Below are 25,170 nucleotides of genomic sequence, written 5' to 3' on the forward strand. Positions count from 1 at the left end.
TATGCGTGGATCTCGTAAGAGATTTTTGAATAATTTATTACAAAAACAATCGTCCCGTTGGAGAGATTGCTCGCATATAACGTGTATCCCGATCGAAAATCGGCAAAAACAATCAATTTTTACCTTTCCGAGCGATTACCTAACGTGTTTATTGTGCAGCGTTATCTGTCTCCTCACACACTTGAAGTGTCGATTGTCGAAGACGCTACGCGATAAACGTAATTCGCGCGATATTAAATTTACAGCGATATCACAGGAGCGCATAAGCTTTGGCCATTTCCTTGAGGCTCTTGCGGCGGACTTTGCCGGACGCTTTGGCCTTCGGGATCTCGTCGACGAACCTCACGCCGCCCCGGAGCTTCTTCGAGTCGCCGAGCTCCGAAGAGACCTGCACCAGGTCCTCCTCCGTCAGCTGTGGCAAAAAAATGCAATGACAATAATCGGCTTCGTTGATTTGTATACCAACATTTGTCAGGATATGTATAATACGCATACCTTAGCGCCGGGTACCTTCTTCACGAAGGCCATAGGATGGTGATTATCGGTGGAATGCGGCACGGGCACTACGCAGGCTTCCAGGACCTCGGGATGAGCGACGAGGGCTTGCTCGATCTCTATGGGCGACACCTCGTTGTCCCGGAACCGCATGACCTCCGTCAGCCTGTCCATGTAGACGATCTCGCCTTTCTCGTCGTAGTAGCCGAGGTCGCCGCTGTGCAGCCAACCTGAGGATTTAACTTGCTGATGATTACTGCCTTAACATTATAATCGAATAGATTGATTAAGCGCACTTTTAAAATAACCGACCTTGCTCATCGATGACTCTGCTGGTGGCCTCGGGATCCTTGTAGTATCCGGTCATCGCGGTGGCCGACTTGAAGCACAGCTCGCCGATTCTGTTCGGGCCGAGAGTCTCGCCGGTCTTCGGGTCGATCACCTTCATTTGCATGTTGCTTTTGAGAAAGCCGATCGAGCCTAATTTGGTGGGACGACTGGCGGGATCGTTGCATCTGCTGCCCACCTCCGTCAGGCCTGTTAACGCGCGGAATACAGTACAATGATTTATGATTTTAATGATCGACTCGGCAGTAGGAGTGTACAAAATTTTAGTACCGTAGAAGTTGTCCACGTGGACGTTCGGCAGGAGTTTCTTCAATTGCTCCAGGAGGTCCTGGCTCAGGTAGCTGCCCCCGACGGAGATGCACTTGAGCGAGGGCATTTCGTACAGCTTGAAGGCGTCGTGCCTCAGAAGGTCCTTCATCAGAGTCACGGGCAGTACCAGGATCTCAACCTAACATTATTAAATATATATATATTAAAAGCACGTCGCTTCCGCGCTTCAATGAATATCTCGATCTAATAATAGGCCATATGCACGAACCTTGTACTTCTCGATAACTTTGCAGGTCTCCTCGTAGTCGTAGTTCTCGTGGAGGACCCTCGTCTTGCCATTGATAATCCACTCCAGGAAATTGATGGTCCCGCTGTACCAGTAGAGCGAGGCGTACCACAGGCAGATGTTGCGGCTCCTGGCAGAGCCGAGCCAAGACTCGTAGTAGTACTGCATGGCCGAACCGGCGGTGTGTTCGATGCACTTGGGGGGTCCCAAGCTCCCGGAGGACAGGAGGATCATGGAGCTGGCTTTGGGGTCGGAGATCGGGAGGCAGCGGAACTCCTCGATTTCCAGGTCAGTTATCGGCTGGTCAGCGAGGATGTCGCGCAGGGAGTAGAGCTTGCTGTGACGCTCGATGAGGATTATCTTCGTTTTCAGGTGCTCCGAATTCGCAGCTTGCAGGAGGGTCGGTAGGGTGGACTCGTAGGCGAAGATTAATCGGGGACGGAGAAGCTGCATCAGGCGACGGGCTTCGCCTGTTTTTGAAAAACGTTTTTGAAAAACGTTTTTGATAGTTCGTCCTGTCAACGATGATTATATACTCACGCAATTCGATGCCGTAGTACCACGGATTGAAAATCGCCCCCACGTAGAAGGTCGCCAGTACCGGCACGTAGTCGTCCACCTGGTTATTCGTGCAGATGGTCACCACGTCTCCTGGACCTACGCCCATTTTCCTCATCCACAAGGCGCACCTGACGCTGTCCCTCCTCATCTCGGCGAAGGTCGTCCTCGTGTCCTCGGCTGCATCGATCTGTACTCCCCGCATTATTCAAGCTGTATGTATCTCTGAAAAATTCATGCTATTATCGCGCGCGGATATACTTACCAAGCCTACGTGATCTGGTTCACCGCTGAGCGACTCCAGGATCAGACGTCCGACGTTGCAGTCCTTAAACTCGTAGGCATGCTGGTCGTTGCCCGACGCTTTTATCACGTTGTCCTCGATGCTGAAGCTCGCGCCCGGCTGAAAAATTCATCGTTATTCGCTCCTGTCTATTACGACTATAATTCACTCGTTTATTTAGGCGTAATAAGGAGACTCACTTTGGGCTCGGATTTTGGTTCAACCATTTGCTATTTTTTCTTTTTCGCTCGCGCTTGTAGAGGAGTAATGTTATGAGTTGCACTGGAATTTCGTCGAAAGAATAACTGGTTCTCGAGATCGGCTCGACTCTTATATATTTGCCGCTGGATTTTCGATGCTATCGGTTCTTGATATATAGGCGCGCGATAAAAGCTTTCGAGACGATAAAAGTACCAGAGCTATCGGCATTCTCGCGTCTTCTTCTCGAGACTAGAAGCTACTCCACGCTTCTAATTTCGTCGAGTTTGCCTGCGTAAATCCGCTGGTAAATTGTCGGGAAAGAGACGGGAAACATTTTTTCATTAGTCAACGAGACCGCTATCATGCCCAATTCTCCGTCGTAAAAAAAGAACTTTCCATCGAAACAAAGCGCACGTTTCGCAATCCGTCAAAACTATCCCCGCAAGCTCTGAAAAAAGCTCCCTCTCTTTCTCCCATTATTCTCGTCTCTATCTCCCATCATCGCGCGCAGCGCTCGACTCGAGTCGCGCGGTGGGAAAAAATAAAATAAGCGCAGAGAGAGAGAGGGCCGCCAGCTGATCGGAATGCGTCTCGGCCCCCGCGGGGCTGTCGCGCGCGAGCGCGAAAAAAGCTGCTCCGAGTATACAAGTCGCGCTCGCGTCGCCCGCGGAGAAGCTTGGCCTGTCCGTGGAGTAAGTAATTTCGAAACTCGGAAAACCCGTCCACGTCGATTGTTCAAGGAAGGAGGGGAGGAATCGCGTCGAAATATATATTTTGCTTTTGTGCGCGCAGAGTGCGAGAAGTGTCGTGTATGGGATAACGAGGACGAGTGAGAGCTTTCTTACGTTTTACTGGAGAGAAAGAGGCTTCTCGGTAAAGCGATGGCATATGCCGCAGTGAACGGAGGGTGAAAACATCGATATCGCGTTCTCATCATCATCCACGAGTTAAGCAAACGCTTTTGATCTGCAGCAGCAGCAGCAACAACGTCATCACTCATATCTCACGTCCTCGTTATACCCTCGAATCCTTTGATTCCGCTCTGTGTGTGCTTCGCTTGCAGCGACGACTCGTGCGTATTATCCCTACGCGATGACTTATGCTCATTGACAAAAGAGGATATATAGGTATATCGCACGTGCGCGCAAGCTCCGTTGCTCGTCGAAGTCGCCGCTCCGCGCCGTTTGGAATCTATAAATATAATAACGTTCGGCGTTTCTTCTCTCTCTTTCTCTCTTCCCCACCAACACAGTCGTGCGTTATATCCGTGACTTTCAACGACTCGGCGATTTTTAGGACTATACGAGTCGAGTTTTGAAAAGTTCGTCAGGTGAACAACGCAGAATCGACGTCTACGCACATTTCCCAACACTGTATAGGCGAAACTTTGCCAAGAAAGCTCGCTCTGCCGAGTACACGAAAAGTTTGCTCCGATCGATCTCCAGCGAGAACTTTTTACGACCATATGTACCATATAGCGTCGTTTATTTATAAACTCTCGGGCTAAGGAACAAAAAGTCGGCGCACTCGCGAGCTTGCAACGCGACAAGCTGCAGCTTAGCTTCGGGGAATTGATTTACAGCGGAGCAATTAGCGTCGTGCGCGCGCGCGCGCGCGCCAAATAATCAGATCTTGCGTTAGCTTACACACAGCCCGTGCGGCAGATCGGTATATAGTATACTCTGTCCGGATTTAGGTGGGACGTAAACAGTCGAGCTGTCAAACGGATGGGACGGCTTCCGAGAGTGCTTTACTCACTGCGCGGACTCTCTCGTAGCGCGCGAGCTTGCAACATCGCCGCGGGCGACACGTGTTTTTCGAGTTATGTACTTGCGGCCTTTTTCTCAAACTTGGGATATTTTTGTTGATCTCGCGATGGTTGATGGTTTTACAGAATGAAAGCGCACGATGTTGAAATTCCTGCTGCTGCTGCTGGCTTTAACGCTCGGGCTACGCTGCCGGGGTGTGGAAGGCAACGACAGGGTCGCCTCGACTGTGATAGGTAAGATAGTGCGATTATGCTTTCGAAATATCGATCAATATGTTGTTTTGCAAAACCGCAGGTGCGCTTTTTCCGCCAAACTCGAACATGCGCAACGTGTTCTCACGGGCTGTCTGGCTGATGAACAACTGCCAGGTGAACCGAGAGCTTTGTGAAAAGCTCGCCCCCTGCGATGACGACATCAATTGTCTGCTCTTTCACCGGCTCAAGATCTCGGCACTCATGCTCGAGACCGACCAAGATCTGCTCAACAATTACGCCAAGTGTTGGACTATTACGTTATCTCTTTAAATTCAGCTTTCTGGGAAGGAAGTCGGAGTGCGAAACTGCTCCGGCGCGTGTGAATGAATCACACGCTTGGAATTTCCGGTGATCAGCTCTCTTCGTTCCCAGAAAACTGAATACCTTGCATTGCTTTTGAAACTTGTACGTATTGATAATTCAACTGATATCAGTCGGTGAACTGGCGGGTCACAGGTCGTCGCACAAGACGCCGAATTCGCACAAGATGCTGGGCAACTACTATGGACTCGCAGCAATTTTTGGACCACATCGAGGACTCGCCTCGAAGTACATACAGGGTCTCTGCGACATACACGACCTGCCGCAGATCGTCATTAGAAAGGAGTTTTACCACGACAGGCTCATGTCGATCAACCTCTATCCCGACACGCAAACCCTCGGCAATGTGAGGATCTGATTGATTCTATAGATAATATCCTGATATTTTCTATTGAGAGGATCGTTCGCTGCAGGTTTACGTGGAGATGGTGAAGAAGATGAACTGGACCTCTTTCACGGTCTTGTACGAACACGCGGAGGATTTCATAGCTTTGAACAAATTGCTCGGAGTTGCCAAGAACCTCAATACCACCGACTTTCCCATATTCGCCTTTCGGCTGGGCAGCGGACCGAATTACAGGTGACGATCCTTAACGTATATAGCTACGATCATCCCTCGATTTGTATGTATACCTGTGATAAACTATCCTTCGCAGTGAGCCACTACTACAGGCAAAGGAGAAGGACGCCAAGAGCATCGTCATCGACTGCTCGCACGAGAAGTTATCGGAGATCCTGAAGCAAATTCAGGAGGTCGGCATGATGACCAACAACTATCAGTACATGATAACGTCTTTGGTAAGCATATGGTGTACAGCTATCCCTTATCAGTTTCATACGAACTTTCTTTCCACAGGATCTCCAAACCGTCGACTTGCGACCCTACCAGTACTCGGGCGTCAACATAACGGGCATTCGAATCCTGGACACAGAGGATCCATTCGTTCAGAAAGTCGTGGGTGAAAATCTCGAGCAGTTCAACCTTCCAAGCATCGACAAGATGCTCACCCAGGAAGCTTTGATGTTCGACGCTGTGGCTCTGTTCGCTCAGGCGTACAAGGACCTCATCTACGGCTACAGAGATCTCAAAGGGGTGGTGTTGAGCCAGAAGTACAGCGAACCCCAGCCTTGGAAACACGGGCTCAGTATGCGCAATTACCTTATGTATGTAAGTATATGGAATGAAACGCGTTTGACCTCTCCTGATCTTCAACGCAGTTCTGACTCAAACTCGATAAACCGCGACGGCAATCTTTCTAGAATACGATAAACGGCTTGACGGGCCCAGTGATGCTGGACTCTGACGGTAGTCGCAGGCGCTTCAAGCTGGACATACTCAACCTCCACAAGACCGGCCTGAAGAAGGTCGGCATCTGGAACCCCGACGACGGCTTCGACGACGTCAATCTCCTGAACGAGCTGAAGCTCAAGCACTTCAACATCCTCATCACAATGGTAAATACAGTAGCACATCAACCTCCACTATACTACCGCGTGCTTTACTAAAGTCAACCTCTGCTTCCAGAACGCGCCGTACGCGATGAAGGTGAACTTCTCGAAGAGCCTGGAGGGCAATGACCGGTACGAGGGCTTCGTCATCGACATCATCAAAGAACTCAGCGCGGAAATCGGCTTCAACTACACCTTCCACGTGCAGGAGGACAAGCAGAACGGCAACTGTAACAAGACCAGCGAATACGCCGCCTGTACCTGCACCGGCATGATGCACAAGATTCTGACCGGTGCCATGGACATGGCCATTACCGATCTCACCATCACCGAAGAACGCGCCGCCTGCGTCGACTTTTCCACCGCGTTCTGGAACCTGGGTATGAGCATCCTGTACAAGAAACCGAAGAAGGCTCCGCCGACGCTCTTCTCCTTCCTCTCACCCTTCGACATGTGGGTCTGGATCGGCCTAGTGGGGATCTATGCTCTTGTCTCGCTGCTGTTCTGGGTTCTCGGAAGACTAAGTCCAGCCGAGTGGACCAATCCGAACCCTTGCATCGAGGAGCCCACAGAACTGCAGAACCAGTTCACCCTGAACAACTCCTTCTGGTTCACTTTGGGAGCTATTATGCAGCAAGGTTCCGAGATCGCACCCATGTTAGTGGGCGAAACCTTGTCTTATATTGGTTTGATATTGTTGTACAGGCTTGGCGATCAACCGATTTTTTCTTTTGCAGATCGGTACCCTTGAGACTACTGTCCGGCTGCTGGTGGTTCTTCTGTCTGATTTTCGTGTCGACCTACACTGCCAACCTGGCTGCTTTCCTGACGATCGAGAAACCCGTCAAGGTCGTCAGAGGTATCGAAGATCTCTACAACCAGACGGCCATCAAGTTCGGCGCCAAGAAGGATGGATCTACCTTCATGTACTTCAAGGTAATTTATCCATCTCTTTTGATATTTATTCGCGCGTGATGTTAACACAGTGATATCGGCCATCAGAGCTCCAAGAACATCAAGCACAGGCAACTGGCTGAGCAAATGATGACGAAGGATTTCGAGAGATACATGGTGACGGATACCGAGGACGGTATCCGACTCGCCCAGGAAGAAAACTACGCGTTTATTATGGAGTCCTCGTCGATCGAGTACATCCAGTACCGGAAGTGCGATTTGGAGCAGGCTGGACCTCTGATCGATCAGAAGTCGTTTGCCATCGCGTACAAAAAGAGTCAGTACAAGCTTTGCATGCTAGGATTGAAAAAACTTTTGCAATCACTGAATCGATTCTTCGTCTTCTAGATTTTGAATACCACCAGCAAATCAGCAGAACCATATCCATGCTACAGGAGAGGCTCGTCATCAAGGAGTTGTACGACAAGTGGTGGAAGGAACGAGGCGCCATCTGCTTTGTAAGTTGAACTGAATTTATTGAAACTGATTCTCTCATTCCAATCTCAATATTGATATCTCTTTCTCTCTTTTTTTTTCGCGAAGAACGAACCCTCCAGTACCGCAGAGGCCATGAACCTCGACCAGCTTAACGGCGTCTTTCTGGTTCTGTTGATCGGTGTCGTTATATCGCTTGGGCTTACCTTTTTCGAATCGGCTCTAGGAATCTTTGTGGTCTCAAAAAAAGAAAAGGTAAATTGCCTTCTTCCAGAAGATAAATATCAAGCCGCAAATAAAAATAACTAATATAATAAAATGATCAATCTTATCCACGTTTCATTCAGGTCAGTTACATGCAAACCATGAAGTCGGAAATAAAACACATCTGCAGTTCCAAAGCGACCAAACCTGTACTCAGAAGAGACAGATCTTCCGACTGCAGTTTATCCGAAGTCTCGTGTGACTACACAATGACGACGCAGATATGACAGTCTAATTTGACCCGCAAACACTTTCAGAGACTTCATTATGTGCCAAGTGAGAAGTATGCCGCGTATTTTGTTGAGTTTACGATGAGACTACTGTTGCTGGAGTTTATACTGGGCGAATTTAACTTTGACATTTGTATTATCGGGGCGTCGAAACCTGACGACGCTTAGAGAATTTTGTACTGAAAACTTTGTACGTTTATACGTTTTTTAAGCCTACATTGTTTGATGTTTGTTAATATTCAACGAGTATTCGAGAAAATCTTGAATAATCATTAGAAACGTTGGAAAATTGTGTTTAGTGTATAAATTAGTTTGGATTTAAATTAAGCAGAGATTGACGTAATATTTCAAATATGCACGACGTATTAAAGTATACGAATTCAATACGTGAGAGCCACGCTAACGTCCACAGGCGTGTAAGCGTGTGCACTCTAAAACCTAAAAATAATGTAGGTACTGGTTTGCGAGCCGTTCACTCCCCCATAGATTTTCGCGCCTCTCTCTCTCTCTCTCTCTCTCTCTCTCTCTTCCATCCACGCAGTTGGCGGCGGCTACAAGCCGAGGAGAAAGAATAAATAAACCGGATCTCTTTAAAGCATTTACGAGAGCAATAAAAACGGCCGACGAATCATACACAACTGTATAGCCAGGCACACATCAGACTTTTCTCCGTTCGTGTTTGTTTGAGCAAAATGTTTTAACTGCCGTGACACTCATGCAAATTGTATTATGGCTCGTTGCGCTAATTTGTAATATAACAACGATCGAACAGTCAAGTATTCTATTTTATTGTAGAGAAAAAAACTTTCTTACTGTTTATTGTAATTATCGTTTAATGTACATATCTCAAATATACAATAAAGGGTCGTTATTTACAGAAAAAAGATAACAAGCAAAAATTGCACTTATTTTACACGTGTACGTATAGATTGAGAGGAGGTTTTGACACCCGGTAAAGTCATTTCGCGTTTAACGATGACAAGCGTCGACGGGATCATCGATATACAAAAATATTGTGCCGCATGAACACAAAATTTAAAGGTAAACCGATAGGTTGAGAATCTTCAGCTTTTCTGCGTTACTTAAATCGCGCTCCTAATAAACAGGTATTATAGCATAATTCGCATTCTCTTATCTTATGTACAAACAATGGCTAAGCATCTCATCTGCTACGCGTTATCAAAAAAGGTAGGAAACATTGAAGAAACGCTGCATTTGAAATTTCGTCAACGCAGCATACCTTCGGCATGTTGTGTCTGCTTTGCTAAAGCGCTTATAAAAATCCTCGTCACTCACGTATATCACAAAATCTCTTCATTGCTGTGGACTCTCGACGTCCCAGTCGTCGAGATCGTCGTCGCCCCATCCATCTCCCGCGTCATCGCCATCTTCTGTAGCTACTGGTGCCAGATTGACGTTGAAAATACTTTTAGTCTCCATTTCCGTCGTCGTCGTTGAGATCTCTTCTACATGCAATACTTGTGTTTTTTGTATAACCGGCTCCATGTCCGTGAAGAAGTCGATCTCCTCCACAGGTTCACTCATCGATTTGGAATGTTTGATGTCGAGCTCGGATATGTCCGAGATTATTGGCTTTTTCTTGTAGTTTTTCACTGCGGACGATGTCGGCAGTGATAGCGGAATAGTGGCGAATTCCTCCTCTATCACGATGGTGTCAGGCGCATCCTCGAGCTTACCGTTTTGTACGATACTCGTTTCGTTTTCCTGACCCTCCCAATCTGACCAGTTCTCTTCTTCGGGAAAACTGTGACTCACTTCGGTCTTGTCCTCGCCACCGTCGGGCGATGGCCTCTCTGGTAAGTAAAGGGCCGCTGGAATCTCTGGAGCTATTGGCACGTTCAACGTATTTATAGTTTTGGACGGTGTACCGAAGGTCACATGGTGGATCTTTTTGTTTCTCTGAACTTTGTTAGGTCGGCCGTCGGTAAAAAGTTTGCCTCTGTTGCCACCGATTACCGTTGCTGCGCCGAGGATTGGTACCAGATCGGCAAGGGCCCGAAGAGTTGTGCTTACTAAGCAATCGTCCGTGTCTTTTATTCCGACGAGGAGCTCAGGTAGTATTCGGTGCTTGAGATCGTCTATCTGGAACGTTTTCATGAAGGAGTTCAAATGCGTCAAAAGCAACAGTCTGATAGGTGCGTCGCGAACGCAGAACATTTGTAGTAGCTTTGGCACTAGGCACGCTTGGAACGTCGACACAGATAATAGTCCCGAGTCGTCATCTTTTTCTGTGAAATAAGAGAAAAAAACATAAAGTATGGACATACATAAAGAAATCATGTTGTAAAATCTATTGATTTGAATATACCTTTTGGTTTTAGAATGAATGGAAGTAGCTTTGATTGAGCAGTTGAATCCAACAAAACCATTCTGGACAATAATAATTTTCCAAGCTGTTCTGCAACTATTTTTTCTGGAAAATTTTGCAGCTGGGAAACTAAATTTCTGTACAAAAATATTACATTGAAAGATTTTACTTCAAACCATCAACGTATATTTTAAATGTGCACAAAGGATGCTTACAAGAAAAATTCCTCTTTCTCACTTTCACTCTTGAGTGGTAACTCTGTTAAAAATGCATAAATTTTCATGAAGTCATGCATGAAAAATGGATGATTAGTCAGTGAAGAAAGCGTAACATCGTCTAATTTCTGTTTACAAAGTTCTCTGAACTCTGCCAGGCCAGGAACATCATCTATGGCAACATATTTTATTAGCAAGAGTGACTTTGAAATAAATGCACATGGCACAAATTATAGACTTACCTTCATCTTTGAGTTTCAATACCTCTTCTGCTAAGACAGCAAAGGCATACTTGTCAATGGCACTAGGATCGTCGGAAATAGACTGCATGAGCGTGTCTTCATCAGGTGATATAGCGTTCTCATAACGATAAGTTTTAATTTTTCTAAAGTAAGCGACATTGAGTTCTGACTTCCGGCAAAAGTATTCCAAACCTCCCAGCTTCCAACAACCTTCTGAGGTAACATAAATAGAACTACTGCAGACATTGTTGTGTGAGCCAGAAGCATTTTCATGAAGGAACAGCAGAGCTCTCAGTACACTGTACAGACCAACGCATATCTGCAGCGTGGTCTGCGATCCTATCACTTGTACCAGAGGTTTAACTTCCTCTGTAGCCAGGAAAAATTTGCTGCCCTTGGACCAAGACGACACATACTTCAGTATGCACGGGTGCCGATGCAGCATCAAATTCTAAAAACCGCAACAAATATCATATCACAATGTCTAAGGAAACAGATAAATAAATCCATTTATGTATATACCTTGGCAGCTTTCTCCAAGGGCGACGGTTTCCCAAAGCTGCAATCAGAGTGCAGCGACGGCTCGCTGATGAAAACTGACAAACTCTGGGGGTTCGAACCATGGATATTCGAGCTGTGATGCGTCCAGAAGTCGGTGATCTCCACAGCCTTGTCATCGATCTCCAAGCCGCTCAGGGCGCTCTTCTCGTTACCCATGACAGCTGATGTTGCAGCGTTTCTAACCCCAACAGCCCGTTACAGGAGCAAGATCACCCGACCGTTTTAGGGATCTTGTTTGATTGGGAAACGTTCAGAGATCAATCGCGAGCATCGTGACACTTGCGCGACAACGGGGCAGACAGCTCGATTACGACCACGAACACATACTTATTACTTATGCGCCATGTTCGGTAGCGGCGTAAAAGTATACGGCTGCGGCTCAGTCTGTCGGTGTCGGTGAGATACTGCGGCGGCGGCACTGATGTGGGGGGGGGGGGGGGGATCTCGCTGTACTTATAGCCGGTGTGATCGACCCTTTTTTTACACAGGCATACGGCCTTGCTTCATGCCGCTCATGTGTCGGTGTTTCGCTTCCGTCAAGTACGTGCCCTTAATCAATTATGCTGTACTGTACATATTTAAGGTAAATCAACATACCGTTACAGATAGATAGCAATAATAGGGTAATGTATTTTTGATGATACGAATTACGTATACTACCTGTCATTGTAGTTTAATGAGCATTGATTAAAAGTCGCTTTTAAACATCCTCTGACGATGCATATTATGCATTTCTATATACGTTTATTTATTACAGATATAAAAAGTTTGTGAATATTTTTGATTTTTATAATAGTACTTATTATAAATGCAAGTTCAATACCAGCAGAATTGCACATTCATCAGCATAGTGTCTGACGGACAAAGTGCAGTGTGCAGAATAGTCGGACGTATTTATAAGTTATAACTTATATGTATGTATGTACAGAAATTTAGTCCTAAGTATTTCAAATTTTACAAGCGAATGAAAAGTAGCGCCACCAGCGGCGATTCTAAACACCATTACTGTACCGTGTGGGTCGTGGGTGGGGGTAAAGCGAATCACCTTTCTACCTTGCAGTTTGCACTGTATTTTCAATATTAAACCTCATGCGGTTCTATAGATCTGACCGGTATGGCAGTTGACGGTTGACGGATCGACGATCGACGTTCAGTGCTCTGTTTCGTCGTCGCTTTGCCGAAAAATGGCTAGATCTATTGAGATCCCGTTAAGGGATAGCCCCGATGAGGTAAGTTAGCTTCTTTGTCACTAGCTTCTAAGCTTTCCGGCGACGTTTTTTTCGCGTCGTTTTCACGTGCTCGATCACCTGTTGCCAAAAAGTAAACACGCGCGCGGCCAATTTATAGACCTTCCTTTTGAAAATTGCGTTATTGTAACGAGAAGCAATGATAAAGAAAAGAGAAAATGTATGCCTAGCATTTGTTATTGTCAACGTGACAATAAATAATACATGCTAAAACAGAAAAAAAAAATATATATATATAGAATTAACGAAATTTGAAAAGTTATTAACAAAGTCTTGAAAATGTTGATTTGGAATTTATACTATTTCATTTTATTAATAGGTTATAGAGTTGTACTTGGATCAACTTCCTCATGGGGATGAAGTTCTTGGAATTTTATATCAAGAAAATGCCCATCTCAATATTTGGGTCAATTTGGCAGTAAGTTTCATTTTACATATCAATTTAAATGATATTTTTAAAGAATCGAATGTTAAAAATATGTATGTTTTTAGCTTGAGTATTACAAGCAACATAAGATTGAAGATTTCATCAAGATACTTGAATCGTCAAGATCTAAAGCTAATACTGAGTACCGGGACTATGAAAAGGACCAGATGCGTGCCTTGGACATGTTGGCAGCCTATTATGTTCAAGAAGCCAACCGTGAAAAAAATAAGGACAAAAAAAAAGATTTATTTACTAAAGCTACTTCACTGTTTATTGCAGCAGATAAAATCATCATGTATGATCAGGTGAAAATCATTTCTCTTTTTTTGATAATTCTGTAAAGCTTTTTGGTTAATTATCTAACTTGGAATTTTACTCATTTTTTATATTTTATAATTTTGATTACAGAATCACTTGATTGCAAGAGCTTATTTTTGTTTGCTGGAAGGTAACAAAATCGATCAGGCTGATGCACAGTTCAACTTTGTATTGAACCAATCTCCTAATAATATTCCATCTCTACTTGGTAAAGCCTGTATTGCTTATAATAAGAAAGATTATCGAGGTGCTTTGACTTTCTACAGAAAAGTACTGCGAATAAATCCACAGTGCCCTGCAGATGTTAGGGTTGGCATGGGGCATTGTTTCGTGAAACTGGATAATCGTGAAAAAGCACGTTGCGCGTACAAAAGAGCTTTACAACTTGATGAAAAGTCTGTAGGAGCATTGGTGGGGCTTGCAATATTGAAACTTAACGAATTTAACGATACTCAGGATCAGAATTCTGAGTATGAAAATAGTATCAAGGATGGTATACAGATGTTTGCCACTGCTTATAATATCGACCAAACAAACCCGATGGTTTTGAACCATTTGGCTAATCACTATTTTTTCAAGAAAGACTATAAAACTACTCAGCGCTTGGCGTTGCACGCGTTTCATAATACAGAAAATGAATCGATGCGCGCAGAAAGTTGTTATCAATTAGCCAGGTCGTTTCAAGTTCAAGGCGATTATGATCAAGCCTTTCAATATTATTATCAAGCAACACAATTTGCTTCACCCGTTTTCGTGTTACCACATTACGGATTGGGACAAATGTACATATATCGCGGAGATAATGAGAATGTAAGTTTCACCAATAATAAATATCGATGCAATATGTATACTAACTTAACTGGTATTTCAGGCAGCACAGTGTTTCGAAAAAGTCTTAAAGGCTCAGCCAAACAACTACGAAACAATGAAAATTCTTGGCTCGTTGTATGCCAATAGCGTGACACAGTCAAAACGTGACATGGCAAAAACGTTCCTTCAGAAAGTGACTGAAGATCACCCAGACGACGTGGAAGCTTGGATTGAACTTGCGCAAATTTTGGAGCAGAGTGATCTCCAAGCCTCTCTAAAAGCTTATGAAACGGCAACTCGAATATTAAACGAAAAAATTCAAGCGGAAATTCCACCGGAAATTCTAAATAATATTGCAGCGATTCAATACAGGTGCATTATAATGTACATTTTTTAAATTATTAAACATCGTTCAATGCAATATCTATTTTATAAAACAAAAATCCACTCTCAGATTAGAATGTCTCGACGAAGCCAGAAATAAATTGACAGAGTCTTTGGAGCGCTCAAAGGCCGACGCTGAACATCACCCAAGCTACTACAACTCCATAGCGGTAACAACAACATACAATCTGGCTCGTGTTTACGAGGCCCAGTGCATGTTCGACAAAGCTGAAAAGCTCTACAAGAACGTGCTAAAGGAGCACCCGAACTACATTGACTGTTATCTGCGACTGGGCTGCATGGCCCGAGATAAGGGCCAGATCTACGAAGCTTCCGATTGGTTTAAGGACGCTCTTAGGATCGACAACGAGCATCCAGACGCCTGGTCCTTACTTGGCAATCTCCATTTGGCCAAGCAGGAATGGGGTCCCGGTCAGAAGAAGTTCGAGAGGATCCTTAGAAATCCATCTACCAATAATGACGCCTATTCTCTTATTGCCTTGGGTAATATCTGGCTGCAGACCATGCACCAGAGCGGAAAAGATAAGGACAAGGAGAAGCGTCATCAGGACCGAGCTATGGCGAACTACAAGTTGGTGCTGAGAAATGACCCGAAAAACATCTGGGCTACGAACGGCGTGGGCTGCCTGTTGGCTCACAAGGGCTATATGAACGAGGCCCGAGACATTTTCGCGCAAGTACGCGAAGCTACTTCAGAACTCCCTGACGTTTGGTTGAACATCGCTCACGTCTATGTCGAACAGAAGCAGTATGTCAGTGCTATCCAAATGTACGAGAATTGCCTCCGAAAATTTTACAAGTACCACCACGTGGAGATACTTGGGTACCTTGCAAGAGCTTACTTGAAAGCCGGCAAGTTGAAAGAGGCCAAACTGACTTTGTTGACGGCTCGCAGAGTGGCTCCCCAAGATCCTGTATTACTCTACAACGTAGCCTATATCCTCCAGAGACTCGCTACGATGATTTTGAAAGATGAGAAGTCGATGCTGGTGACGGTACTGCAAGCGGTCCACGAGCTGGGCCTATCGCAGAAATACTTTCAGTACTTGGCCAGTCGCGAAGAAAAAATGAAGCAAGTAGCGGGAAAAGAAGCCAGGAGTTGTCAGGATTTACTGTCTCAGGCACAGTACCACGTCGCCAGGGCCAGGAGAATGGATGAGGAGGAGAAGATGCTGAGGAAGAAACAGGAGGAGGAGAGCCAGACGTTAAAGATGCGCCAAATGGAGGAGCAGCGTAAAATGGAAGAGATCCGTAGGCAGAAGGAGGAAGAGATGCTGCAGAAACGTCAGGAGTACGTGGAAAAAACAAAAAGCGCTCTGGTATTCGGAGAAATGCCGAATGAGAAGTCGGGAAAGAAGGGCAGCAAGAAAGGTAAGACCGGCGAGTACATCAGCGACAGCAGTGGCTCTGGCAACGAAGTGGACGGTGCCGAAGAAGAAAGCTCGCGTGAGAAAAAACAACGAAAAAAGTCCAACAAAACCAAAGAGAGGAAGCCTCGTGGAAAGGGAAAACGAAGAAAAGGAATCGAAAGTGGAGGTAAGCATCAAATTGTTAATCAAATTGAAAAATGATTATATTGTAATTTTGAACTTTTTTGGTAACTTGTTTTTACTCTTTTTTGTAGGTTCAGGGGATGACAAGCCGAAGTCGAAACGCGGAAAGAAAAGTGGTGCCAGAAAGGAAAAGTCACAGAACAAGTCGATCAAGGAATGCACAGTGCCAAAATCCCGCATTATTTCCAAAGAAACAATCTCCACAGACGAGTCGGAAAGCGATAACGAGCGTTCGGAAGTTAGGAGCGGGGATGAGAGTGACACGGGTGCACCGCGCGGCAAACGTCGTATTGCCTCAGATTCCGAAGAGTCGCGATCAGGCTCACGCTCCAAGTCCAGGTCGAGGTCAAGATCTAGATCTAGCTCTGTCAGAAGTGGTTCAAGATCCATAGCTGGGTCAAGGTCGAGGTCCAGGTCCAAATCTGGTTCAAGATCGAGATCTCGATCAAGGTCTAGATCGAGGTCAGAATCCAGATTTCGATCAAGGTCTAGATCAAGCTCAGGATCCATATCAAAATCAAGGTCTAGATCGAGGTCAGAATCCAGATCAAAATCAAGGTCTAGATCAAGGTCAGGATCCAAAACAAAATCAAGGTCTAGATCGAGGTCAGGATCCAGATCAAAATCAAAGTCTAGATCGAGGCCAGGATCCAGATCAAAATTAAGGTCTAAATCAAGATCAGGATCCAGATCAAAATCAAGGTCACGATCTAGATCGGTATCAAGGTCCAAGTCGAGATCTAAGTCACGATCCAGATCAATATCAAGGTCTAAGTCGGGGTCTCCGCACTCTACAAATAATAAAATGGATGATTAAGAGATAATATAAGTCATACTACTTAATAAGAACAGAAAATTCTTGTAAAAATGTGTCAACTACCTCGATTTTTTATCGGTTTATTCTATGCCAATGTAAGGTATACGGTAATTGAAATGTGATAAAAGCAAACTATGACAGAAATAAAACACATATTTTTTAATAGTTATCAATATAAGTCTCACAATGTTACAGGTATGCCAAAAGATGCAAATTATGAGGAAGGATGGTGAATAAAAAAACAGTAGCAATTTTTTAGAGTCAGGTTGTAATCAAAACCAAGCGCTTACTGAGAAGTCACTCGGTTATGACTGCAACCACCTTTTAATTTACAATTCATTGCTGCTAAAGACAATAATTACACCGCAAGCGTAATGTTTATGCATTATTTTAATTTTCTTCTTTCCCACTTTCGAATCGTCCATTACAATGATCGTTATACCATATAAGATTCTTTTTTTTTCATTTACTCCTTGGGTAGCTGATGTTATTTTCTCCTAATGACTTTGCCTCTTCCAATAAACTGTCCTACAATTAGAAATCACGGTGCGCCTGGTGTGTATACGTGTCGGTCGCGATTGGCGAATTTTCATTGATAAAGGTGTTTGCTTACTTTGAATTTATTTATCCTCTGACTCTTCTACGATCATTATCGCTCACTAAACCCCACTTGCCTATCTTTTGTAAACAAAGAAACGACAATTACGAGCTTTGAAAAAGTCATTGCAGGATCTCGCGCACTATTTTTCGCTTTATTTTTGTTATGTTTGCCTTTCGCACGTCGACTAGCTTTCCAACGTCTAAGCTTAATTTACTACTTCTTTTTCCCCTCCCTTTTTTCGCCAAAACATAGCTTCCTTAGAAAAATCATCATCGTTTGCCCGAAATCACTTTCTTTTTCCTTACAACATATCGCTCTCCGTACGCATTGATGCTTAATTTTTTTCTTAATTACCATTATCATTATATGTATAAATTAGCGTCGGTGCCCTCCACTCTGCCGCAATATCGATATAACATCGTACAAGAGGATATACAAATTGTTTCGAAGGAAAAAACCTGCATTTAACGGCGTGTCTTCTATAGATTCGTATATAATTTATTTTTTTCCATTTATTAAAGTCTAAGTAGTAATAATCGATACGACAAAATGATTTCGATGAAGTTATATTATATTAACGCTCCATCTGCCTTTCCTAGCATACTCACAATTCTTTTAACTTTTTAGTCTTTTCCTATTAGCATTACACAATTCAGTTACAACTCTCCTATTACCTTTTTTCGTTACTTCTTAAATCGATTTCAGCTTCCCGCAGACATGAAAATACCTCGCGAACTTTTCTTTTTTACCACTTAAATATCTATACAAAGTCAAATTAAAAGCTAAATTCTTTCTCATCGCTTCATAATCCTTCGTCTATTCCATACAATTATTAACGCCTTTTCGTGCTCAATTTTTTATCCCTCATCCCAGAGATTATACAAGGAAGTTAACATTCTTTGCCGAAAATGACAAGAAAAAAAAAGAAAAAGAAATCAATAAAGGACATTTGTATTTATTGTATCACTGAGTTTAGTAAAGAAAAAATTGAGTCGTGCAAAGGGAAAAATAGACTCGAGAAAGACACTGTGTCTTTATACGTCGAATCAACCTGAAAGCTTTGTAACTCAATTATTTTCTACTGATTATCGACGTGTACATGCATCGCGATACAGCCTACCACCGTAATTCCTTTCTTCGTTATTTCAAAAGTACAATTTACAGTCACTTTCTCTTGCTTACTTCTGACGCTTTATAAACGCTTATAATGCAGAGATGGAGAAATCAAGGAGAAAACTCAAAATTATTTTTTGTTTAATCTATCGGTAACAGAAACGTAATAGAACCGTGTACAGTAGCGGTGACAAAAAAAAATGGTCAATGGTTGTCGCGTAGACGTTCCCGCGTCATGTGCAACGAACAAATAAAAAAAAAATTATAACTTCTGTTTTTTATCGCGAAGACAATATCTATAGTCTGGACAGGCAAATTCAAATGTAACGAAAGAAATAAAAAAGTTAAAAATTACGTGTTCGCCGTTTCTCTCTCATTTCTCGATTGTATGTGGTCTTTTCTTTTTTTAATAACTCAGCTATTGGTTTTTATTCATTTTTTTTGTGTATCTACACTCTTTTTATTAGAATGTAAACGTTTCGAGTTTCACTCAAGAACAGTTAAAATTTACAGGCACTTTAGGGGCTGATTCAAGGGTCTGTCTTTCCGCGTTTTTTATTTTTCATCGTTTTCATTAATTAGTTAGTCTTCGGAGCAACAGACACATTGTGGCATCTTGCTCTCAACTTTGCGTTATCTTTTAGATTTACGGAGTCTCTTGTCTTAACGCACTGGCTTACGATAACTTACATAAACAAAGACTATCGCAGCTAAATAGATTCGTTTTACAATTACACCTTCTTCTCCTACTCCTCACTTTTTAAATTCACGGACACACAACGTTCAGTCTTTCGAGTAAAACAATATCTACAGGACACGTATTGTCAGTCGCAGTAATAATCATTCGTCAAAGTCAGCATGCGCTCATTCTTATCAATTATCACTGGACACATTTATATATAAACTGTTTGTTTTAAAGATAAAATAAAATAAAATATTAATAATAGTAGAAAAAAAGAAAGATTTGCAGCTCCAGAGACTTTTCTTATCTCGATTAATTATATTGCATAAATAAATCTCGCTTCTTAATACCAAACATTGTCGGCAGCCAGTCTTTACATTTACAATAAAAAAAAAAGAACAGACCCCCGCACCGATACCCGCATGTGCCTTGGACACAATTTTTGTCACTTTGTTGAGAAAAAAAGACAGTGCCATCTCATATTTAGTACTAGGCATAATTACAAAATTAACCAAGTACTCCCGCAATCTTCTACAAGTAAGATATTACGCATTTTTGTCCATTCGAGTAGCAGCGTTTTTCCCCGCTGAATGTACACGTGCAAGCAAATGTATATTAAAACAATTAGGAAAAATGATAATTAATTATTAATAGTTATTATAATAGTTATAGTAGTATGAAAAAAGAATCTTTCGCTAGTTTTTTCTCTTTTCTTGTCCATAAAATCGATAATATCGGCTTTGTCGAGAAACATATCATCTCACGCACGATATCGATCGATCGCGATGAACATGCAGTTTGCCAAATACTAGCCGATATTACGTGTCATACGTATGTACGTTTACTTTGTATCAAGTCACAATCATCTTTTTCATATATTTTCTGATATATCCAGGTAATAGATATTTTTTATATAAACAAAGTTACATGATGTACCGAATTTTTCATTTTTTTTTTCTAGTTATTTCTCAAAGACATTCGACATTACACAACATTCGAATCGATGGTACGTTTAAGATTCAAAATTCTTACCGTTCATTTTTCTCTTCTATCATTGCGATTTCGCGATACAACGCGACGCGCAATTTTTCGCACTTTCGCTTATTACTTATCGTGAAAAAACATTCATATTGGATGTCGCCGAAACGACTGGCAGTAGATTCCAAACCTCGAGAAAAGAAAAAAATCGGATCCAGTCTCTCTACCCGTTGTGTAGCCGTCATTTTATTTCAAAGGCTGTGAAATATCGCGTTCAACCGGTTTATAATAGAAACTATGCAACGATGGGAATTTATTTTAATTAAACGATTATCTTTTATTCATTATCTCAGTTTCGTCTTTATATATAATAATAATAGTAATAATATAATAATATTAATAGACGATCTAATTAGAACGATAACGGAAAATGTACAATTCTTTCTTTTTCAGATAAGTAGCTTTTTCATTTTTTATCTTTGTTCAGCCTTGGCAATATAGCGAGTCTTATGCTGCACTTTGGATATTTAAAAGCATTACACAGCTATAAATGGTGAATAATTCGTAACCTGTGCGAAAGGCGAGGTCAATTGTCGATTTGCGAACGATACTGTAAACAATTATTTCCTACTTTTATTAAAGGACCATACAAAGTAGCGACCACATCACACATTCGTACTTTGAAGTCGAGTCTTACACTTTTTTCTTTTTAACAAAGCAAAAGACAGTCTTTTAAAGTCAATTGCCATGCGTTTATAAGAAGAAAAAAAACACTTTTAGCACTTTTTTCTTTCGTGGTCGCCTCGCGCTTAACGTACCATTGACGAGTCGCTTTGCATCGCTATGTGGCTTTGTCTGAATAAATGTCTCTGGAATCGAGAGTTTGCATGTTTCAAAGATCTAGGCAGGATAATTTACAGCCCGCATTTCGGAGGCGTTTGGCTTCGAAATTTCACGCTGTGCAGAATATATAGTAACTTTACACTTGCTTATCATTATTATTTTTTTACCTTATTCCCACCGATATCGAAATTGTTCGACATAACTTTAGTCGGATAAACTTGTTAATACTATTTAGACGGCATGCCGCTGAATTTTCAACACTTGAGCGTCATTAGTTTGAATGACCAAATTTTAATAAAAAGGAATTGCTTTTATGGCTTTATAGTCAACTCGATTTTAGCTTTCTGTTATCTGATCGAATAAGTCGACATAAAGTTCATTTTTCATATTTTTCTCTCTATCTTTGGATGCGGTAGAAATAAGTTCGCACCATTCACTCTTGCATGCTTTCGTCGTTATTATCGTGCATTGAGGGTTAAGAACCTCGTATATTTTTTTCCAAGCCGGGAAATATTTTTGATAGACCAGTCCTTTCTAATTATAATTTTACGATTCATTAATGTGTCGTGTTTCAGTGATTGAAGATATATTTGTGTATAACGTTAGCTTGTGAAAGCCTTCATCGACGATATAAAATCTCTCACTTTATTCGTTTTGTTGGCTTACTTCTTCTTTGTTGTCGCTTTCTGGTGGATTGGCATTACTTTTGTTTCCGCTAGATTGGTTTCCAGCATTGTTATCAGAAATTTTATCATTGTGTGAATCCACTTTATCATTGGAATCCATCTTCACGTTGCCTATTGCGACATTACAAATCAAGAATTATAATTTTTAATTGCTAAACAAAATGTATATTTTCATTAGAATCGTTTACTTATTAAACGAGTTTTGAGCCCACCAAGTAAAAAAAGATAATCCCAGAGATAAAAACAAAAGAAAAATCAGAAATCAATTCTCGTGTATATCTTCGAACTTATAATCTTTAATGGACTTAAATAGTTTTACAAATAAACGATTCGTATCGTATGTACACATGATGATATTAGATCTCACTTTGTCCCGAATAATATTGCTGTTGCATTTTCATATTGCGTTGTTGTTGCTGCTGTTGGTGAATGTTAGGCCTATGTCGGTTCATCTGCGACTGCTGCTGCTGATTCGGCATACAGTTTTGCTGTTGCTGGCCCTGCTGTGAGTTATTTGGGTTGGGTCCCGGTGGGAAGGGCACTACGGGTCGCTGAATTGGTGGGGGATAACGCTGCTGAGACGGCTGGATTCCACCCCGCGGCGGCATTCCTCCCATTCCTCGCACGTTCTGTTGCTGTAAAACCTATTTTACAGTATTGGCTTGAATTCACGGGCAATGGTCATTCGTTTATTCAGTCAAAGTCTGAATCGGTAGATGAAACTACACGAGACCATGCTTGGAATGATAACGATTTATATAATGAAACTAAATAAAATGGTACATACGTAGTTAGGGTAGCTGCTTACCAGAGCCGACTGACTGACACCCTGATATTGTTGGAATTTGTGGTGTTGAGTCGGACTCGGCTGTGGTTGCTGAGAAGATGACTGTTGCTTTCTCGATTTTGGTGACGCTATAAATTTCAATCATGAATCGTTAATTTTAACTGTAACTATAGTGTATTACAGTGTAAATATTATTATAAGCTAAAAATTGCACGCACTTGAGCTAAAGACCGAAGCTATTACGTCTTGCTGATTTCCCGAAGGACTTTTCAGTTGTCGTGGTTGCTCCTGTTGTTGATGCTTGCTGAGAAAGGTTGCGGCTGCATTAGCTGGGCCTGGTAGTCCACCTGTGGGGTTGCGATACTGCTGAGCCGCGGCTGCAGCAGCTATTTGCAGACCCGAACCGGATAGGAATTGTGAGCCGAAATTCTGTAGTCCTACGGGTGGTGCATTACCAGTTGCCAGGCTTTGGCTGTGCTGGCCAAACCCCTGCAGGCTGTAATGAGCTCCGGTCTGCTGGGCCGCACCACCGGGCTGGTAAAACCCCGTTTGCGATCCAGAGAAAACGTCTGTGAAAAAGAATTCATAGATTCTATTAATAGGTTCGACGCATAAAAACTGCACAGCAAGAAAGCAACTATAATTTTCTTTTTTCTTTTTCAAGCAATCCAATGCAGAGCATTGGATATGTTATAGGCCTTTAAGGAATGTTCAATGTTAACAGGTTAATTCGTGAAATTCTAATGGAATTTTAAATAGATAACTTTCATAAATGAATAATAAGTAGAAGAGAAAAACAATAACAAACAACACATGGAAAACGAACGAATTATGATATTTGTATGTTGTAGGATTATAAAGAACTAATAAGGAAAGGTCAGTCAAGCTTACATAAGCACATGTTAGGTTTACCAGCGGAAGTCGCGCTGTAATAGTTGTTCGCCGACGGTTGAACGTTCGGTCCTGGTCTCTGAACTAGCTGTGAATTACCCATGTAACTGCCACTCACTCCCAACACTTGGTTTGGATCGTACGGAATGTATGTCAGCTGTAAAGTCAATTGAACACATTTAGACAGGGTTGAAAAAGTATGCGAATATATAAAAAATGTAGCTTCGTGACTTACTTGGCTTGCTTGTGGAGGAGCTGATGGTGCCTGAAAGTGTGGAGCTTTTGTGCCAATAGCACCAATCGGTTGGGAAGATGGCTTAACAGTGGCTGACATCAGAGAATTAGATGACGAACTGATAAGTACGGTATTCGGGTTATTACTTAGTTGCTGATTCTGTCCGAATGGAGGTGCAGCTGCAGCTGTCTGATAACAAAGTTGACAAAGGTTAGTATGAACTTAAGATTGTCCTCCTGGTAAAGTCAACCGCAATCTAGAGATACTTACGAGGCGATATTGCGATAAATTGTTTTGATAAATGTCAGGAGTGGGTGCGTTGGGTGCATGTGGCGGCGGTGGCTGCTGCAAGTACATGTTCTGCTGGTTGAACGAACTCTGTAGCGAAGCTGCGTACGGCGGATACTGGGTGAAGGGCGATCTGCTCTGATCCAGTTGGAATGCACCGTAAAGTCCGCCTGCTTGGGCGGGCAGCTGGCCTGAGCCCGTGTTGAAGAGGACGGCTGGAGGCGAAGGGATTGCCGACATGCTGCCGTACTGAGCCGGCTGCGAGCCCGGGTACTGCGCAAATTCCTGAATGAATAATCGCACAGTGTAAGCGTGCTTCTTATTTTTAATAGAGTACTTGAAATTCGATCTCACTTTGACTTTACAGTTTCTCAATATCAGATCTTTTTTCAAATTATAGCGAAAAAGAAATTTTTATAAACCTGATAATTCATGTGTGATGGCTGTCCGGTGGAATTGAAGGGCGGAGGACTAAGAGGTCCCTGGAGGCTAGCTGGTGGATGACCGATCGGACTCTGACCAGGTCCAATGGGACTAGGTCCGGGAACCGAGGAGCCAGGTTGTGCTCCGCCGCCACCGGACGACTGTTGCTGCGGCTTCACCTGCGGGGGAACCAGCTGCGCATCAGGCAAAGAGTCAGCGTTTTCCCACACGGGACATGATCAACGATATATTTTATGATTATAATCACTCTATTGCCGTTGAACTCAACTTTCCTTTCTCGAAATTCGTAAAAGATAGTAAAGCGAATTTAACGGCGATAAAATGATCGAATTATTTTACATGCATGATGTATAATAAATAATTTATGAAATTAATTAATGTGATGTACTGTAGTGAGGCAGAATATATGGTATACGTTATAGGTAGTTCTCAAATAAAATGAATACAAAAAAAATTCAATGTTGTACGATAATAATAGCATTTAAATATGAATATTCACGAAGTTAAATAAAAGTTTTGAATGGTATGAAATAATTTTAAAATTGTAAAGTGAATTTAGAGATGACAAGGGCTTATTTGAT

At 42.6% G+C, this 25,170-nt stretch overlaps 5 protein-coding genes across 36 annotated transcripts in view; 2 read left to right on the top strand and 3 right to left on the bottom strand.

Annotated features, from left to right (window-relative positions):
• On the bottom strand, positions 1-2,832 carry LOC100678117 (luciferin 4-monooxygenase-like). 2 transcript variants are annotated; one of them, XM_008211489.3, is made up of 8 exons: positions 2,441-2,591; positions 2,223-2,360; positions 1,940-2,147; positions 1,382-1,869; positions 1,114-1,291; positions 808-1,032; positions 496-725; positions 1-412 (listed from the first exon to the last, which is right to left on the bottom strand). In XM_008211489.3, exons 1-8 carry the CDS (start codon positions 2,465-2,467, stop codon positions 251-253), a joined length of 1,656 nt encoding a protein of 551 aa, XP_008209711.1. In that variant the 5' UTR covers positions 2,468-2,591; the 3' UTR covers positions 1-250. The 2 variants fall into 2 exon arrangements, with proteins under 2 accessions (XP_008209711.1, XP_031779042.1); XM_031923182.2 differs by having other exon boundaries at positions 808-1,291; positions 2,441-2,832.
• On the top strand, positions 2,059-9,115 carry LOC100121945 (glutamate receptor ionotropic, kainate 3). Of its 3 annotated transcripts, none has more exons than XM_016982994.2 (14): positions 2,059-2,172; positions 4,336-4,443; positions 4,505-4,708; positions 4,899-5,131; positions 5,199-5,365; positions 5,442-5,583; positions 5,642-5,953; positions 6,046-6,240; positions 6,311-6,891; positions 6,972-7,170; positions 7,237-7,465; positions 7,537-7,646; positions 7,732-7,878; positions 7,971-9,115. In XM_016982994.2, exons 2-14 carry the CDS (start codon positions 4,350-4,352, stop codon positions 8,112-8,114), a joined length of 2,757 nt encoding a protein of 918 aa, XP_016838483.1. In that variant the 5' UTR covers positions 2,059-2,172; positions 4,336-4,349; the 3' UTR covers positions 8,115-9,115. The 3 variants fall into 3 exon arrangements, with proteins under 3 accessions (XP_016838483.1, XP_016838484.1, XP_031779041.1); XM_016982995.2 differs by lacking the exon at positions 2,059-2,172 and adding an exon at positions 3,039-3,133; XM_031923181.1 differs by lacking the exons at positions 2,059-2,172; positions 4,336-4,443 and having other exon boundaries at positions 4,602-4,708; positions 4,921-5,131.
• On the bottom strand, positions 8,897-11,884 carry LOC100678176 (protein-associating with the carboxyl-terminal domain of ezrin). The gene is made up of 5 exons (XM_003427103.3): positions 11,426-11,884; positions 10,904-11,354; positions 10,662-10,833; positions 10,447-10,583; positions 8,897-10,366 (listed from the first exon to the last, which is right to left on the bottom strand). The coding sequence occupies exons 1-5, from the start codon at positions 11,618-11,620 to the stop codon at positions 9,432-9,434; spliced, it is 1,890 nt and encodes a 629-aa protein (XP_003427151.1). The 5' UTR covers positions 11,621-11,884; the 3' UTR covers positions 8,897-9,431.
• On the top strand, positions 11,851-17,416 carry LOC100121981 (RNA polymerase-associated protein CTR9 homolog). 3 transcript variants are annotated; one of them, XM_032596969.1, is made up of 8 exons: positions 11,851-12,047; positions 12,568-12,693; positions 13,031-13,129; positions 13,204-13,443; positions 13,547-14,266; positions 14,328-14,650; positions 14,721-16,207; positions 16,296-17,416. In XM_032596969.1, exons 2-8 carry the CDS (start codon positions 12,649-12,651, stop codon positions 17,039-17,041), a joined length of 3,660 nt encoding a protein of 1,219 aa, XP_032452860.1. In that variant the 5' UTR covers positions 11,851-12,047; positions 12,568-12,648; the 3' UTR covers positions 17,042-17,416. The 3 variants fall into 3 exon arrangements, with proteins under 3 accessions (XP_032452860.1, XP_031779048.1, XP_031779049.1); XM_031923188.2 differs by lacking the exon at positions 11,851-12,047 and having other exon boundaries at positions 12,530-12,693; XM_031923189.1 differs by lacking the exon at positions 11,851-12,047 and having other exon boundaries at positions 12,531-12,693; positions 14,328-14,638.
• The window catches only part of LOC100121997 (protein PRRC2C), a 21,507-nt gene continuing 13,629 nt past the window's right edge, over positions 17,293-25,170 (bottom strand). For 11 of the 27 annotated variants that reach the window (XM_032596951.1, XM_016981906.3, XM_016981907.3 and 8 more), the window contains 8 exons: positions 24,568-24,762; positions 24,128-24,430; positions 23,858-24,046; positions 23,623-23,779; positions 22,950-23,300; positions 22,732-22,859; positions 22,312-22,588; positions 20,885-22,055 (listed from right to left, as the gene is read on the bottom strand). In XM_032596951.1, the coding sequence (XP_032452842.1) occupies positions 21,904-22,055; positions 22,312-22,588; positions 22,732-22,859; positions 22,950-23,300; positions 23,623-23,779; positions 23,858-24,046; positions 24,128-24,430; positions 24,568-24,762 (1,752 nt within the window). In that variant the 3' untranslated portion in view covers positions 20,885-21,903. Of the gene's footprint in view, positions 22,097-22,218; positions 22,589-22,731; positions 22,860-22,949; positions 23,301-23,622; positions 23,780-23,857; positions 24,047-24,127; positions 24,431-24,567; positions 24,763-25,170 lie in introns of those variants that run through there. The other 16 variants (XM_032596958.1, XM_016981897.3, XM_016981891.3 and 13 more) reach the window with 15 other exon arrangements.

This window comes from Nasonia vitripennis, chromosome 2 (assembly GCF_009193385.2).
Source record: "Nasonia vitripennis strain AsymCx chromosome 2, Nvit_psr_1.1, whole genome shotgun sequence".
Lineage (NCBI taxonomy): Eukaryota > Metazoa > Arthropoda > Insecta > Hymenoptera > Pteromalidae > Nasonia > Nasonia vitripennis.

Coding starts and splice junctions, on each gene's coding strand:
- LOC100678117 (XM_031923182.2), bottom strand. CDS start 2,467: ATGGTTGAACCAAAATCCGAGCCCAAA. Junction 2,361..2,440: donor AACCAAAATCCGAGCCCAAA/GTGAGTCTCCTT, acceptor TGAATTTTTCAG/CCGGGCGCGAGCTTCAGCAT. Junction 726..807: donor CAGAGTCATCGATGAGCAAG/GTCGGTTATTTT, acceptor TTAAATCCTCAG/GTTGGCTGCACAGCGGCGAC.
- LOC100121945 (XM_016982994.2), top strand. CDS start 4,350: ATGTTGAAATTCCTGCTGCTGCTGCTGGCTTTAACGCTCGGGCTACGC. Junction 7,171..7,236: donor CTACCTTCATGTACTTCAAG/GTAATTTATCCA, acceptor ATCGGCCATCAG/AGCTCCAAGAACATCAAGCA. Junction 7,879..7,970: donor TGGTCTCAAAAAAAGAAAAG/GTAAATTGCCTT, acceptor CGTTTCATTCAG/GTCAGTTACATGCAAACCAT.
- LOC100678176 (XM_003427103.3), bottom strand. CDS start 11,620: ATGGGTAACGAGAAGAGCGCCCTGAGCGGCTTGGAGATCGATGACAAG. Junction 10,584..10,661: donor GAGAAAGAGGAATTTTTCTT/GTAAGCATCCTT, acceptor ATTTTTGTACAG/AAATTTAGTTTCCCAGCTGC. Junction 10,367..10,446: donor ATTCATTCTAAAACCAAAAG/GTATATTCAAAT, acceptor CTTATTTCACAG/AAAAAGATGACGACTCGGGA.
- LOC100121981 (XM_032596969.1), top strand. CDS start 12,649: ATGGCTAGATCTATTGAGATCCCGTTAAGGGATAGCCCCGATGAG. Junction 12,694..13,030: donor TAAGGGATAGCCCCGATGAG/GTAAGTTAGCTT, acceptor TTTTATTAATAG/GTTATAGAGTTGTACTTGGA. Junction 13,130..13,203: donor ATATTTGGGTCAATTTGGCA/GTAAGTTTCATT, acceptor GTATGTTTTTAG/CTTGAGTATTACAAGCAACA.